The 17,845-nt window shown below is 31.8% G+C and overlaps 2 protein-coding genes and 1 pseudogene across 7 annotated transcripts; 2 read left to right on the forward strand and 1 right to left on the reverse strand.

Moving 5' to 3' along the window:
- The first annotated feature begins 6,359 nt into the window (after positions 1-6,359).
- On the forward strand, positions 6,360-11,755 carry LOC114916125 (uncharacterized). 5 transcript variants are annotated; one of them, XM_083062320.1, is made up of 5 exons: positions 6,366-6,804; positions 6,890-7,012; positions 8,005-8,104; positions 10,273-10,298; positions 10,429-10,715. In XM_083062320.1, exons 1-4 carry the CDS (start codon positions 6,511-6,513, stop codon positions 10,278-10,280), a joined length of 525 nt encoding a protein of 174 aa, XP_082918446.1. In that variant the 5' UTR covers positions 6,366-6,510; the 3' UTR covers positions 10,281-10,298; positions 10,429-10,715. The 5 variants fall into 5 exon arrangements, 4 of the variants coding, with proteins under 4 accessions (XP_082918444.1, XP_082918446.1, XP_082918447.1 ...); XM_083062321.1 differs by having other exon boundaries at positions 10,432-10,715; XM_083062318.1 differs by lacking the exons at positions 10,273-10,298; positions 10,429-10,715 and adding an exon at positions 11,419-11,755 and having other exon boundaries at positions 6,360-6,804.
- Positions 11,756-11,861: 106 nt separating this feature from the next.
- LOC109798790 (serine carboxypeptidase-like 35) lies at positions 11,862-17,667 on the forward strand (annotated as a pseudogene). The gene is made up of 9 exons (XR_014428544.1): positions 11,862-14,325; positions 14,425-14,967; positions 15,106-15,210; positions 15,316-15,504; positions 15,706-15,795; positions 16,247-16,528; positions 16,796-16,932; positions 17,044-17,136; positions 17,212-17,667. The product of XR_014428544.1 is annotated as a serine carboxypeptidase-like 35 (transcript).
- On the reverse strand, positions 12,023-14,280 carry LOC145950754 (serine carboxypeptidase-like 34). The gene is made up of 6 exons (XM_083062444.1): positions 14,100-14,280; positions 13,255-13,443; positions 13,011-13,115; positions 12,783-12,905; positions 12,424-12,512; positions 12,023-12,049 (listed from the first exon to the last, which is right to left on the reverse strand). Exons 1-6 carry the CDS (start codon positions 14,278-14,280, stop codon positions 12,023-12,025), a joined length of 714 nt encoding a protein of 237 aa, XP_082918570.1.
- Positions 17,668-17,845: the final 178 nt, after the last annotated feature.

Here is a 17,845-nt window from a genome sequence, read left to right on the forward strand (position 1 = left end):
AAACTATCGTAATAATTCAATATATACAATTTAGTTCAAACTTTTATGATACAATTGTATTTAGTTCAATAAAAAAAAACAATTCAGTTTAATTTATTTAAATTAATGTGTAATTCAATTTAATTTAGACAAACTTCTTTTAAATTCAATATAATTTTTATCATTTCAATTCAATTCCATACTTTTGTTATTTGAAATTTCAACATAAAATTTATATGAAATTTGGACAAATGTTTTACCCTTTGTTTTGAAAAAACATGCCAAAAAAACAATATGAAATAAATTACCTAAACTTAGAAAAAATACAACATGTAAAGGTTGATCGAAGCGAAAAAATTTGTGATATTTTCTTATGACTTATACAATTTATTCTTTGAAGGATATGCATATATATATATATATATATATATATATATATATATATATATATTGAAAGTTATGGTATTCACTTTTCACTAAACATCTATGTATTATTATTATTATTATTTCAAAAAAAACTGTCTTTAGAAAGTTATTATTTTGAAATGATGACAAGTTTATAAGTTATTGGAATGATATTAAATAAAAATAAAATTATAATAACATATTCATCTTTATAAAAAAAAAATTATAGTTAGTTGAGTTTAAAAATCTTATATATATTTTTTAATGTTTTGGTTTCTAAATGTTACACAATATATATTTAAAAAGGTTTGTTTAAGTTTTGTATTAATTAAGGATATAAAACTTTCATATTTCTATATTACTCGTAAACTGTGCAGTTTGTAACAAGAAAACATCAAGTATTGAATCTATACTTAAAAATTAGGTAAAAATTGCATCAATTTCAGTGTCTTATTAAAATAACATCGAACAATCCAATAATTAATATTGATATGTCGGTGCACGAGACTCATTCCTCTTAAAATAAGGTTTGAAGTTTGTATATGAAAATTATGTGATTGAGACAAGGAACCCACTTTAGATTGGTAACAAGTTTCTCTTATGAAGACCGGTTATCAAAACAAATGATGAATACTTCATAATATCATAGTTATAAAAAAAAATTCAATAGTTAATTATTTGTTCACAAGTTATTGAATTTGCAAAAAAAAAAATACTTAAATCAATTTGTATGCCTTATAGTTTTCTCAATGTTTTTAGTTGAGTCCCTACAATTAAAAATATATTAAAAAGATCCTTATAATTTAAAAACATTGCAATAAGTATTTCACACTCTACTTTTGAATTCTTTATATTATACTAGGGGATATCATGACATCACACATACCTTTTAATATCGTATTATTTTAATTTATTTCAAAAACTTATAATTAAATTCTTAATTTCAATATGTTAATTACACTAAATATTATAATTAATTTCATATTTAGATATTAAATGTATATCAATTTTAATTTCTTTGATAATTTTTAATTTATATCTATTAAAAAAATGAAGGAAAGCGATTAAAAACATAACTTTTACATGCATAATTTAAATTTTCACTTAATTAAGTTTATGAAAAAATGCATGACTATTTTATTAAACAACTATATATATATATATATATATATATATATATATATATATATATATATATATATATGTTAAGTTTCAACATTTTTGTTTGTGCAATACATATTAAATGTTTATTATATATAACAAATATTTTAAAAATTACGTGTATCAATAAATACTATGTTTGATGATATAATTTATATTAGTGTTTTAGAATTTGTAATGCATATACTAAATATTTATTATATATAACTTAAAATTATAAAAATAAATATTATATATATAACTAAATAATGTTTTTACATATAAATCATAGTTGAAATTTTGATGGAAAAATATTTTTAAACATAAAAAATAAAATTTTAAAATTATGGTAAATAATTTATATTATAGCACAATATTATTTTTGTTTTTTGATAAATTAAATTTAAAACCTTAAAGTTTAGTTTATAAATACTTATAATAAATAAAAACTAAATCAGATAAGAAGCAACTAAAGTCTTTCTAGTCGAAGAGAAGTCCCTAACAAAATGTTATGGTATGAGATAGAGATTTGTGTTTAATGTAACACCCCAATTTCTTTAAAAGGATATTTTTAATTAGTAATGGCATTTCTGTAATTACTGAAGACATTTTCGTAATTTTATAAAGGTATTAGGGGTATTTGAGTAACTCAGAACGGGCTGTTCCGAAAGTGGAACGGGCCGTTCTGAGCATTAAAAATAAGCTAAAATTATAGGTTGGGAACGGTCCCAGAACGGGCCGTTCCAACAAGGAGAACGGCCCGTTCCGGAGGGAGAACGGGCCGTTCTGCTGAGAATGAAAACGGGCCGTTCTGGTTTTAGAACGGGACGTTCTGCTTTTTGAGAACGGGCCGTTCCGATTTTGGAACGGGCCGTTCCAGTTGAGAAATTTGCACAAATTCGAAGGATCCGGAACGGGCCGTTCCGAATTCAATACGGGTCGTTCCGGGTACACCAGTTTGCCTATAAATAGGAGGCTGAGGGGTGAAAAATTATATACTGAGTGAGAAGGTGAAATCTTAGAGAGAGAAAGAGGAGAGAGAGAGAGAGAAAAAAAAGAAAGAAAGAAAGAGAGGGAAGAAAGAAAGAATCCAGAGGAGGAAGCCCTGCCCAAGTTCCAGCTCCTGCTTATCCAGGTAAGGGGGGGAGTGAGAACCTCGCTCAGGGGTGTGGGGATAATTGTTGGATAGTTGTTTGTCGGATTGGCCCCCAATCCTTTGCCGTTGTTCTGTTTGATTTTCTATTTACTCTACTTTGTTCTTTGTTGAAGGTGCCGTTGTTCCGTTTGATTTTCTATTTACTCTACTTTGTTCTTTGTTGAAGGTGTCGTTGTTCAGTTTGATTTTCTATTTACTCTACTTTGTTTTTTTTGTTGAAAGTAATAAATGAGTATGAAATTAATGTTAATAATAAATGAGTTTTAATATGAATAAGAATGCTTTCTGTGAATACCTATGCGGACCTTATGAGGAGTATTAATGACATGACCATGTGAAATATGGACAAATGACATGAGACCTAAGAATGGACTATTGAGACAAACTATGATTATGAGAATATGAAGAATAATGACATGATGTATTAAATGAAATTCTGTAATAAGTTAAATGTTGAGTCCATGAGATTATGAATGTATGACATGCATCATATGCATATATTACTCCTGTAGACCCCTAAAATTGTCCGGGTCGGAAATAAGACTCGAAGACTCTCAAAGATCGAAGGAAAGTCAGCCAGAAGGACTCCTAGAAGACCATAGGATGGCTATCTGTAGGTTTAGAGGTCTTAGAGTAGCTTAAAATAAGGAAGTGGAGGGAATGAAGCCCAATACGGCCGTACTAAACTTAATACGGCCGTATTGAAGCTTCAACACGGCCGCAGTGAACTCAATACGGCGTATTAAAGTTTCTGAAACTTCAATACGGCCGTACTGAAATCAATACGGCCGTATTGAAGCTTCAATACAGCCGCAGTGAACTCAATACGGGCGCATTGAAATTTCTAAATTTCAATACGGCCGTATTGAATTCAATACGGCCGTATTGAAGTTCAAAAATTTCAATACGGCCGTATTGATTCCATAGCCCGTATTGCGCCTATTCCCTATAAATATGGCGTCATTTTGACGTCATTCCACACTTTCACACACAGTTTTAACCCTCTTCTTGAGTATTCTGGGTTTTTTTGAGCAGTGCTCTGCCTAGAAATCACTCGGATAGTTGATCCGACGAAGTTTTGAGTTCTGAGCATTTTGCTTGAGTCTCGAACTAAGTCGAAGGGAAATCCATCGGATTTCCAAGTCAAAAATTATTTTTTAGGAAGGAGTGAGCGGGCTTGTAGAGCGAGGGAACGCCAAAAAGCTTCCCAGTTTTACTTGATATATAAAAAGCACGCTTCAAGAGGTTTCTTTTCTAAAAATCCCTTCTTTTACTGCTTTCTGTGTGCATATTAAACTGTCATCATGTAGATAGTTAATTTATAATTGCTTAGAATAAATAGGGGTAATTTAGTAATTTTGTAATATTATTTTTTAGAAATAATCTGTCATAGGGAACCCGAAAGGGGCGCTGTGGGGTGCTAACACCTTCCCCACGCGTAACCGACTCCCTTACCCAACTCTGGTTGTAATGGCCGAAGTTGATTTATAAAATCAATTGCCTTATCCCTTTTTCCAATGTTTTGAATAAAACATTGGTGGCGACTCCAAAGAACCCTCCTTTTGCGAAAACCACTAATCCATGGAGGGTCCCGCTTGGGATTAATATGGATTGGTGAGACATTTAATAAATAAATTGGATAAGATCGACAAGGTCTCAGTTTGAGAACAAGTCGTTCTAATAATCCAATACATTTTCAAAACTAAAATAAAAGCGAGCTCGACCGTCTTCGCGACCGCCGAGGCCCGTTTGGGCCGGTGGCGACAACTCCAGGTGTGCCGCTGAGGCCGCATACCCACAATGTAACATGCTAATAAGGTGTACCGTATGGTCACCCACAATGTAATATGCTAATAAGGTGTACCGTATGGTCACCCACGATGTAATAAGGTGTACCTTATGGTCACCCACGATGTAAGATGTTAACAAGGTGTACCTTAGGGTCACCAACGATGTAGCATGCTAACAAGGTGTACCTTAGGGTCACCAGTGATGTAACCAGATGTACCTTAGGGTCACCAACGATGAATTGTGAATCTTCCGTATGGCGCCACATGCATGCATTTATGAGTTGAGTCCATGACATCATAAGCATGATAAATGAGTATATATATGTGATATTGACTATTTATGTGTATTGTTTACATGTGACTTATATATGTTGTGTGTGTGTGTGTGTTATCTAGCAGTTATTTCTGCACCTGAAATTGAGTGAGATGTTTCTCACTCCCTTGTTGTTTTTTTGTATATGTTTAAATTATGTTGCAGGTGAACAACATCATGAGGATGTTGGTGATGAGGCTTAAGGCTTCAGTTGAGCATGCTCTGATAGGATGTGACATCGGGCATAGCTAGGCTTGTTTTTGGGATGTTATTATTTTAAAAGCTTTAATTTTCTATTCCTTTGTAATTTTGAACGTTCTTGAGAAAAGACCAAAATGTATATCTTTGTCATACTATTTTATTACATGATTTGAAAGTGATATATTAATTCCTAACTAGGAGACACTGCCACCTTTACTGGAATTAATATATATTCTCCTTTATATGATTTCTTGAGTTTAATACTTATCTTTGACTTTTTTTTATGATTGATGAGTTACGAATGTGAATCTTCTACCTTATGAGATTTGAAGCAGTTGTTTTATACATGAAATATGTTATTAAACTATGAAAGATTTTATTTACCCAAAAAGAAAATAAATAAATTATTGTTTACATTTATTGTGTATTAACGTTGGAGTAGAGGGTGCCACATTTAATATATAAAAGTCAATTTCAAATATGAATCGGTAAATATATTTAAAATTTTAGACTTATTATAAATAATGTATATTATAGCAAAATATATTTTTATTTATTGATAATTTATTCTAAAATACTAAAATTTAAATCATAAATAATTAAGATAAATAAAAATTGAATTAGATACAAAATTGAAATAACTCCTAAAATTTCTCTCAACAATGGAAAACTCCAAATTAAAACGCACTCAAATGATATAAACGTACGTTTTTTATATAAAGAGGCTTGATTTAATTCATAAATAATTATAATAAAAAATCCGAATTAGATATAGAGTAAAAAAAATTTCTCAAAAGATTTTTAATCAAAATAGTTGTTCCTTCTTAATATAATGGGATTAATTTTAAAATATTAAAATTTAAGTCATAAATAATTATAACAAATGATGTGGCTTGAAATGATTGGGGAACAAGAATTAGAGACAAGGGAATAGGAGATTTTTTATCGGAAAAAATGAAACAATTGTTCTAAATTTTAATTCTAGTATTTATTTATTGTAGAATTTAGGGTTTATTTGTTTAACGTAATTTAAACTTCGATTTTCTAAATCATGTGCAGTGTTTTAGAGGATAAATGAGAGTAACCGTAACACTAGCTAAATCGAAGAGGTTGGTTTCCATGTTTTATTTCTACTAAGAAGAGACAATTTTAAATGTTTTTAGTTTTTTTCATCTGAATCACGTAAAAAAAGTAAATAACTAGTAATATTGAATCACGTAAAAGAAAGTAAGAATAACCAATATTACGAGAGCACATATGAATCACGAAAGAAGGACAAATGAGTGGCGTAAAAAAAAAAAAATAATAAAAAAAAATATCAAATTATTTTAGAAAAAGAGTTGTGTGAAGAATAGCCCAAACATGGTTTGACCCAACCCAAGGGCCAAGGGCCAAGGGCCAAGGGCCAAGGGCCAAGCAGGTTGTATTTCAATGGATTGAGCAGTTTCCCGCCATTTGGCGCGAAAATAAAGGAGTAAAATGGCACACAGGTAGTGCAATGCGATTGCAAGAGTGAAGTGAGAAGAATGGAGGGAAAAGGAACAGGAACAGCCACAGGGTGTTACAAGTGCGGCAGACCCGGTCACTGGTCACGTGACTGCCCTTTCGCTCCCTCCGATCCCAATCCAAACCCTAATACCACTCCCAATTCCAACCCTCCTTCCTCTTCCTTGAAGCCCAGATCCGCCGCCGAAAAGCCCAAGAAGCTCCCCCGAACAAAGCCCAAACTCACTCCTGAACTTCTTCTCTCTGACCACGGCCTCGGCTACGTGCTCCGCTATTTCCCTCGCGAGTTCAAGTACCGTGGTCGTGGCCACGAGGTACCTCACTCTCTTTTTCTCTTACGTGTAGGGTTAGTGTTTCTGCTCTTAATTTTATCAACTTTTCTTCTCTTATGCGCGTTAGGTTCGTGATTTGGGCAATCTGCTTCAGTTGTACGCCGAATGGCACTCTCGATTGCTCCCTTATTACTCTTTCAATCAGTTTATTCACAAAGTCGAGAAAGTCGCTGCTACCAGGCGTGTTAAGGTATTCTTTCTCTTTCTCCCCAATGCAATGCAACTTTTTCCCCTCAAACTTTACACATTCAGCATTTGTTTGAATTTATTTAAAGAAAGATAGAAACAGAGCTAGATACGGTTTTATTTTAGAAAATTGATTTCAATCAATTTACTTGTTAAACTCTACATAATTATCTTATCGTCTTATATTGTACTCCATTTTTTTTGAGATCACATGGTGAATTGTTTTGGGACAATACTTATAGATGTTGTTTCTCAGTGCTTTTGATGTTCTCCTTCAATTAAAATTAGAGTTTCATTTTGGTAATATGTTCATAAAAGTATATCAAGGTGAAATTTTAATTTGATTAAAGAATGTTGTTAAAAGCACTCAAAGTACAATTGTTCATTATTTTGTTTGTTGGCAAGTTTACTATGTTATTTTAGTGAGAATTTTGGATTATTGTAAATTTTTACGAGCATGATGATACTTTCAGCTCAGTGATTGGTAAAATATTTTGACTGACTTCGTTCTATGTTAAGCACAGCGCTTCTACAAACTGTAGTGTAATCTAGTAGATTCAGTGAGATCTGTGTATTGACCAGAATCCCATAGCCATCAAAGCCTATCAAAAGGAATAAATCATCATTGGTACAGTTCTTTGATGTTGAATATGTATATATTAGTTTAATTTGTCCAAGAGAATGAGACTTCTTTGATCTATGAACACATCTATTTTCCAGAACAGTTTCCCATAAAAATATTTTCAATCATTTGGTGTTTCTGAATTCAGCTGATACATACACGAAATAAGAATATGAAGTTCTTCATTTCCTGTGCTGCTTCTCATACACAGTGCAGTCTCTCCCTATGTGTTTATATTTGTTGAGAGGCTGTGTTCATCGCATGTACAGATATGCTTGCAAGAATGATGCATCCATACTTTCAGTCTTTCATTCTACGCAAAAATAGATTCTTAATGACTGTCTGCTACCTTTTTTTTTCCGTGCTTTCATCAGACATGCCTTGGAGAACTAAGAGAAAGAGTTGCCAGTGGTGGGGATCCAACAAAACTGCGTGAACCACCAGTTATACATGACCTTCCATCTGATGAACATGGTATCTACCTTACACTTTATTACCAAGGTCTCAACATACATTAGTGAAAAAAAATTCTGCGGATTAGGATTTTAAAGGACTTTTTTAGTGAAAAAAAATTCTGCGGATTTTAAAAGACTTTGCAAGATTTTCATGACTTTTAAGATTTTGTAGGATTCTACAAGATTTAAAATCAGGATTTTAATTGATTCTACATGACTTTTAAATCAGGATTTTAATGGATTCTGTGGGATTTTGTAGAGTTTTGACATTTGATAAGATTTAAAAAAAAATTCATACATTCAAATTTAAAAAGAGTCAAAGATAAAAATAATAAAAAAAACAATAATGTCTAGATAAATAATAATAATAATTCTCCATAATATTCTATCATCTTTTTATAGCATCCACTATCAATTGTAACAATTCATCGGAATCCTCCTTGGTCCAAGCTTCATAGTTTTCTTTCTCTTTTCCTTTTTCTTTATTATTTCTATGTGAATCTCCCATTTGAATTACTAAAATAATATATGTTGAAAACTAGTTATATAAATAATTATGGATAAGAGACAAAATCAATAAAATTATATTATTATTTTTAGAAGCACACCAATTATACAAGATCGAATATATCTTGGCTATCCAAATGGATCAAATATCTCAATCATTATAAAAAAAATGTAAAAACGAAAATATAAAAACAAAAGATAATTTTTTATATTAAAAAAATCAGTATATTCGATACTGAGAAAATATTTAGATATATAATCTTTTTATATAAACGGAAGTATTTAGATATAGAGAATATATATATATATATATATATATATATATAGTTATATATTATATGATAATTTTTAACGATATTTATAAATGTAAATTATTCTAACAAATATTTTAACAATATTTCATTTTTTAAAAAATAAGCTAATGAAGGCATAAATCCTAAACCCTAAAAAATTAGATATTGCAATGTCTTATGTTAATTTTCTTTTTTAAAAATATTAAAAAAATCTTAATTTCACAATATAAAAATAAAAAGAAAAATTCATAGTAAAAAAAATAAAATAATTGTTGAGTCATAAAAGGAGGGATAAGAGTAACAAATTCAAGGGAATGAGAGAGTTCGCAGTTTTTATGCTAAGAGGGTTCTTCCCCCAACTAAGATCCATTTTCATCTCATTCTACTCACAGAAACCCTAACAAATTCATCTTTTATATATATATATATATTTAGAAATTATGATATCAATTTCATCTTTCACCTTTTTCTTTTTTTGACGTGTGTTATAAAAAAATTACCACTTAAAAGTTGAAATTTCAAGCATTTTTTTTGTTATATAAAGGAACAAATTCAACTACATAGAATAAAATAAAGCAAGTCAATTAAAGAGAACGAACAGAAAAATAGAGCAAGTCAATGACACTATCATTTACATATCAGAGTTTCACAAAATAGGAGAATGAGATGAGAACAGTACTACAATATTATATATGAGCAATGAACAATAATGTAGTATTATTAGTAGAGAAAAAATGGAGAAGACATGAGCATAGAAAAAAAAAAGATGAAAAACTCACTTGAAAATTATTAAAACACTTGAAAAATCACTTCAAACAATCCTTCAAAATCCGTTGGGTTTGGATGGGATTGTTTTATGAATCTGGTATTTATAGATAACACTAGAAAGTCCTTTAAAATCCCTCTCACACAACAATCCTTTAAAATCCTTATATTTTTGAATACCAATGGATTGTTTTTAAGTTGTAAAAAATCTCAAATGAATACCAGTGGATTTTAATGGACTCTTTAAAAAATCTTGAAAATCCAGATTGAATACCACTGGATTGTTTTTAAGTGACATAAAATCCTGATTGAATACCAATGGACTTTTTTACTCAAAAAAAGTCTTTTAAAATCCTACGAAATCCTAAACCAATACACCCCCCTCAATATCCTACAAAAATAACATCAAAGAATCCAACAACGTGTGCGTGTCATTCCTCTTAAAACCTTTTGAAAAGAAAGTGAGGTACCTAACACGCATAAGAGAAGAAAAGTTGATAAAATTAAAAGCTGAAACAATAACCCTACATGGAGAGTGGGATACCTCGTGGTCGCGACCACGGAGCGGAGCAATAGCGGAACACTCATCGCATTTTTTTCCGTTTCTGCTCTAACATGCCAGATGCCTGAAGATGGTGGAATTGCGTGGTTAGTAACCCAACCCTTTGTGTCTCTTTCTCATACCTAACGTAGTTCCTTGTGTTAGCGGAGGGTGCAAAAGTTAATTAAAAACAGAAACACTAACCCTACACGGTTATTTCAACACTTTCCATTTCAGTAGAAACACGTTATGATGCGCTATTTGAGTGCTTCACTTTGATAGTAGAAGGGTTGAACGGGAATGAGGATTGTGAAGTGTGTTTCTTTTGAACGATTCAGATGAGAAGGATTCATGAGGTGGCTGCATAAATGGTTGAGATGAGGTATTTGGAACCCTGGCCTTTCCTCTTTTTCAAATATATATAGTCACGCCACTCTTCTATATTTTCTCAACACTCTCCCTTATTTAAATCAAAGTTGCAAAGAAGTGAATTGAGAGAAATCAAGAGAAATGATTTTTTTTTTCAGTTTTGTTGAATTCTGTTGTTGTTGTTCTTCTTCTGCTTCTTATATCTTTCACCAAACAAACCTTAGGCGTGCCATTATTGACAGAGAAGCGGATAGAGTCTATGAATTACCGGGGCAACCTGGTGTAAAGTTTAAACACTATGCTGGTTATATTTCTGTCAATAAAACTCATGGGAGGGCATTGTTTTATTGGTTTTTTGAGGCCACTCATAAACCACAAAAACAACCTCTTCTCTTATGGCTCAATGGAGGTATTTTTTTTTTTATTTATCAACTTATGCAATCGGTTTTATTTAGTATTTACCGTCATGTGTGTCATATACCATGCACGCATGAATTTGGGTAAATAATATCATGTATAATTGATACTGATATAACATAGTCTTACCAATTAATGAATGATTTTGACAAATAATGTTGATATTTGTATATCATCACATCATAATTCCGTAACTACAATTACTTTATTTGCATTCCCTTTTTGTTTTTATTTATGAAAATTAAAGAGATGGAAAATTTATTTGCCTTTTCTTTCTTTCTATTAATAAAAAATTTGTGCAACTAGAAAATATCCAAATTCTAGTAAATAAATATTACCATTTGATTAAATATAGATAGTACCAAATTAAAATTAAAATAATTTTGTTACAAAGTATTTGGTCATGTCCTAAATTAATTTGCTAGAACTTTTGTATATTAGGACCTGGTTGCTCGTCCATTGCCTTTGGAGTAGCACGAGAGCTTGGTCCATTTCTTGTGCAAGACAAAGAACACCTCAAACTTAATAAATTCTCTTGGAACAGAGGTAACCAAATACTATTATGTACTAATAATTTCTTATTTGTTAATTAAAGTATTTAGTTGGATACATGCATAATTAATTTGGGCTATGTTGCTTGCTATTCCCTAGTTGCAAACATCATATTCTTGGAGGCACCGGTTGGTGTGGGCTTTTCTTACACTAACAATTCCAAAGATTTACGGGAGCTTGGAGATCGTATTTGTGCTATTGATAACTATGCCTTCTTGACTTGTTGGTTCCAAGGGTTCCCAAGCTTCAAATCTCACGATTTTTATATTGCAGGAGAGAGCTATGCAGGTACCCTTTTTCATATCTACTCATTCTCCCCATTATAATACTTCATATATAATTAAGATCGCTATCTTAGTCTGAGTAATATAGTCAATAATACCTTTTATATTAGTATACTTTTTAATTGAACATGTATTAATTTGTCGAGTATATATTAGTATCATATATTTTCTAATTATGCACATTTTTGTATGTTTGGAATTACAGGGCATTATGTTCCACAACTTGCTGAACTTATCTATGAATGAAACAAAGATTCCAAAAAAGACTCTTACATAAATTTTAAGGGATTCATAATAATTATATTTGGAATATATTTATTTTTGCAACTCATTCTTTTTACACTTAACACCCTTTTTCTGATTCCTTTCTTGACTTTCTATTAAAAAATAAGATAAGAAAAAAATAAAGAATCAAGAAAAATAATAATAAATATGATAAATAATATAATAAGAAATTTAGCTGTAAAGGTTAAGATATTAATATTTGTTGTCGTTAATTTACCAAAAGGAAAGTATATGAAAATAAAGAAAACCAAGAAAGGAATCAAAAAAGGGTGTTAAGTATAAAAAGAATGAGTTGCAAAAATAAATATAATCCAAATATAGTTACCATGAATCCCTTGAGATTTATGTAAGAGTCTTTTTTGGGATCTTTGTTTCCTTCATAAATAAGTTCAACAAGTTGTAGAACATAATGTCCTGTAATTCCAAACATACAAAAATGTGCATAATTAGAAAATACATGATACTAATATATACTCGATAAATTAATACATGTTCAATTAAAAAGTATACCAATATAAAAGGTATTATTGACTATATATATTACTCAGACTAAGATAACGATCTTAATTATATATGAAGTATTATAATGAGAAGAATGAGTAGATATGAAAAAGGTATCTGCATAGCTCTCTCCTGCAATATAAAAATCGTGAGATTTAAAGCTTGGGAACTTTTGGAACCAACCAGTCAAGAAGGCATAGTTATGAATAACACAAATACGATCTCCATGCTCCCGTAAATCTTTGAAATTGTTAGTGTAAGAAAAGCCCACACCAACCGGTGCCTCCAAGAATATGATGTTTGCAACTAGAGAATAGCAAGCAACATAGCCCAAATTAATTAAGCATGTATCCAACTAAATACTTTAATTAACAAATAAGAAATTATTAGTACATAATAGTATTTGGTTACCTCTGTTCCAAGAGAATTTGTTAAGTTTGAGGCGTTCTTTGTCTTGCACAAGAAATGGACCAAGCTCTCGTGCTGCTCCAAAGGCAATGGACGAGCAACCAGGTCCTAGTATACAAAAGTTCAAGCAAATTAATTTAGGACATGATCAAATACTTTGTAACAAATACTTTTTAGCAAAATTATTTAGGACATAACTGTAAATACTAAATAAAAACGATTGCATAAGTTGATAAAAAAAAAATACCTCCATTGAGCCATAAGAAAAGAGGTTGTTTTTGTGGTTTATGAGTGGCCTCAAAAAACCAATAAAACAATGCCCTCCCATGAGTTTTATTGACAGAAATATAACCAGCATAGTGTTTAAACATTACATCAAGTTGCTCCGATAATTGATAAACTCTATCCGCTTCTTGCTCTGCCAATAATGGCACGCCTAAAGTTTGTTTGGTGAAAGATATAAGAAGTAGAAGAACAACAACAACAAAATTGAAAACAAAGCTATTTCTCTTAATTTCTCTCAATTCACTTCTTTGCAATTTTGATTTAAATAAGGGAGTGTTGAGAAAATATAGAAGAGTGGCGTGACTATATATATTTGAAAAAGAGGAAAGGCCAGGGTTCCAAATACCTTCATCTCAACCATTTATGCAGTCACTTCATGAATCCGCTTCATCTGAATCGTTCAAAAGAAACACTCCACAATCCTCATTCACGTTCGGCCTTTCTACTATCAAAGTGAAACACTCAAATAGTGCATCATAACCTGTTTCTACTGAAATGAAAAGTGTTGAAATAACCGTTTACGATTCATAAATGACCTTGCTTCATCGAAGAAGATGAGGGATTCGTCTTGGAAGAGGATCTGGTGCCCTTCTCATGCTAACAAATCACAAATTGACACGTGACTATAATAAGCTGAGTCATACTCAAACAATAAAGGGGCAATTGGGAAATTTCACAAGGGACAGAATATGCATCACAATGCACAATGATTTGTGAAAATGGAGTGTTGTTTCTGAAGCCTAAACCCTCATCCTCTCCCAAGACGAATCCCTCATCTTCTTCGATGAAGCAAGGTCATTTATGAACCGTAAATGGTTATCTTCAACGACGAAGAATCCCTGATCTTCTCCGACGAAGCAGTTATGACCTTCCCATCATGGCCCTTGATCTGGGTGAGTTGAAGAGCGTTTTTAAGGTGAACGTGTTCGGTTATTTTTACGCCACGAAACACGCTACTAAGCGGAGCACTCATCGCATCTTTTTCCATTTCTGCCCTAACATGCCAAATGCGTGGAGATGGTGGAATTGCGTGGTTAGTAACCCAACCCTTTGTGTCTCTTTCTCATACCTAACTTAGTTCCTTGTGTTAGCGGAGGGTGCCACACAACTATTTCAACACTTTCCATTTCAGTAGAAACAGATTATGATGCGCTATTTGAGGGCTTCACTTTGATAGTAAAAGGGCCGAACGTGAATGAGGATTGTGGAGTGTGTTTCTTTTGAACGATTCAGATGAGGCGGATTCATGAAGTGATTGCATAAATGGTTGAGATGAAGGTATTTGGAACCCTGGCCTTTCCTTTTTTTCAAATATATATAGTCACGCCACTCTTCTATGTTTTCTCAACACTCCCTTATTTAAATCAAAGTTGCAGAGAAGTGAATTGAGAGAAATTAAGAGAAATGACTTTGTTTTCAGTTTTGTTGAATTTTGTTGTTGTTGTTCTTCTTCTGCTTCTTATATCTTTCACCAAACAAACTTTAGGCGTGCCATTATTGACAGAGCAAGAAGCGGATAGAGTTTATCAATTATCGGGGTAACCTGGTGTAATGTTTAAACACTATGCCGGTTATATTCCTGTCAATAAAACTCATGGGAGGGCATTGTTTTATTGGTTTTTTGAGGCCACTCATAAACCACAAAAACAACCTCTTCTTTTATGGCTCAATGGAGGTATTTTTTTTTATCAACTTATGCAATCGTTTTTATTTAGTATTTACCGTTATGTCCTAAATAATTTTGCTAAAAAGTATTTGTTACAAAGTATTTGATCATGTCCTAAATTAATTTGCTTGAACTTTTGTATACTAGGTCTTGGTTGCTCGTCCATTGCCTTTGGAGCAGCATGAGAGCTTGGGCCATTTCTTGTGCAAGACAAAGAACGCCTCAAACTTAACAAATTCTCTTGGAACAGAGGTAACCAAATACTATTATGTACTAATAATTTCTTATTTGTTAATTAAAGTATTTAGTTGGATACATGCATAATTAATTTGGGCTATGTTGCTTGTTATTTCCTAGTTGCAAACATCATATTCTTGGAGGCACCGGTTGGTGTGGGCTTTTCTTACACTAACAATTCCAAAGATTTACGTGAGCTTGGAGATCGTATTTTTGCTATTGATAACTATGCCTTCTTGACTGGTTGGTTCCAAAGGTTCCCAAGCTTCAAATCTCACGATTTTTATATTGCAGGAGAGAGCTATGCAGGTACCTTTTTTCATATCTACTCATTCTCCCCATTATAATACTTCATATATAATTAAGATCGTTATCTTAGTCTGAGTAATATAGTCAATAATACCTTTTATATTGGTATACTTTTTAATTGGACATGGATTAATTTGTCACGTATATATTAGTATCATGTATTTTCTAATTATGCACATTTTTGTATGTTTGGAATTACAGGGCATTATGTTCCACAACTTGTTGAACTTATCTATGAAGGAAACAAAGATCCCAAAAAAAGACTCTTACATAAATCTCAAGGGATTCATGGTAACTATATTTGAAATATATTTATTTTTGCAACTCATTCTTTTTATACGTAACACCCTTTTCTGATTCCTTTCTTGGCTTTCTTTATTTTCATCTGGCGCTACTTTCCTTTTGGTAAATTAACGACAACGAATATTAATATCTTAACCTTTACAGCTAAATTTCTTATTATATTATTTGTCATATTTATTATTATTTTTCTTGATTCTTTATTTTTTTCTTATCTCATTTTCCTCATTGTAAAAAGTCTATTTCAATTAGCGAAGAAAAAGTACATGAATTGTTATAAATTCTTGTTGATGTTGATTGCAAACATTATTCAACTAATTAAGAATGTACGTCATCCAATTATGTAAAAGATTCTAGTCACCAAATCATATAAACTATTTGCATTAACTTTTATAAACATGGCAACCGGTTAACAAATGAACCTGTTGTGACCGAAATTTAGGTGGGAAATGCTGTACTGAATGATCTTGCAGATAGAAAGGGCTTGATTGATTATGCTTGGAGTCATGCCATCATCTCAGACCATGTATACCATGGACTAGTACAAGATTGTGATTTTAGTTTGGAGAACCAAACAAGGGATTGTGACTTGAATATTGCTAAGTTATTAAAATCTTATGCTGATATTGATATATTCAGCATTTACTCTCCCATTTGCCTCGATGATTATCGAAAAGCAGTTTCATCAAAACCTGTCGTTGCTCCTCGTCTTCACACGCGATATGTAAGTGTTTACTCTTTGGTTAATTTATCCTTTTAATCAATTCTTTTCAGCATATATGTTTGATAAAAAAAATTTATTTAGTGTCTATTTAGATTCAAACTTAGAAGCGTTTTGAGAATTTTTCTATTAAAAAATATATTTTATTTTCAATAGAGAAATTCTCAAAAATATTTTACATTTGGATCTAAACAAGAGTTGAGATTAATTTATAATTTTTTTTCTGATTTTATATATATATATATATATATTGTTGCATTTTATTTATAGGACCGATGGCATAAGCTAGCATCAGGATACGATCCCTGTGCAGAGGATTACATACTAAAATATTTCAATAATAAGGATGTTCAGCAAGCACTCCATGCCAATATCACCAACTTGTCTTATCCATATTCCCTTTGCAGGTACGTATTAATTCTCACATATGATCATTAGTAAATAAACTAGTTGAGTATTATTATACTAATAACTTGTGATTTATTGACAAGTTAATTATTTTGTTTAATGAAATTAAGTGCCGTAATAGAGAAATGGAATGACTCGCCAAACACTGTTCTGCCAGTTATTAAGAAGCTCTTACGTGCAGGGTTACGTATTTGGATATACAGGTACGTAGGCCTTGAATTAATTATTGATTGTCGTGAATTAAGTTGATGTGTTTTGACATGCATGCATGGATGCAGTGGGGACACTGATGGAAGAGTTCCAGTGACATCAACAAGATACAGCATAAACAAGATGGGTTTGAAAGTGAAGAAAGAGTGGAGAGCATGGTTTCATAAGCTTCAAGTGGCAGGGTGGGTGGCGGAGTATGAGGGTGGCCTCACCTTTGCCACTATTAGAGGTGCTGGCCACCAAGTTCCTGTGTTCGCACCAGACCAAGCCCTTGCACTTGTCTCCCATTTCCTTTCTTCTGAAACACTTCCATCTTCGAGGTGACATGTACAATTAGGGAAGGTATGATAGGGGAGAAGTCTAATTTTCATCATCATCCACTTAATTTTCATCATCCTCTAATTAATTGTTTCTCTTATGTGATTTCATCCACTTAATTTTCATCATCCTCTAATTAATTGTTTCGCTTATGTGATTTTGTAACGAAACTAATAAAGAAAAAAAATTGTCTCATATTCGAATGACTTACACTGGTCACCCATAATTTCGGTACCATATATTTAGGCTTGTAGCCTTGTCGTGTCCGACCATTATTCTAAAATATGGTGTCGAAACATCTCTGCTATATGTTTATTTATTTATTTGATCCATTCCTAACTTGGAATTATAAATTCAAAAGGTAAGTAATTTAAACCATGTTTA

The sequence above is a fragment of the Cajanus cajan genome, chromosome 8 (assembly GCF_000230855.2).
Source record: "Cajanus cajan strain Asha chromosome 8, NIPB_CcT2T_4, whole genome shotgun sequence".
In the NCBI taxonomy this organism is placed as follows: domain Eukaryota; kingdom Viridiplantae; phylum Streptophyta; class Magnoliopsida; order Fabales; family Fabaceae; genus Cajanus; species Cajanus cajan.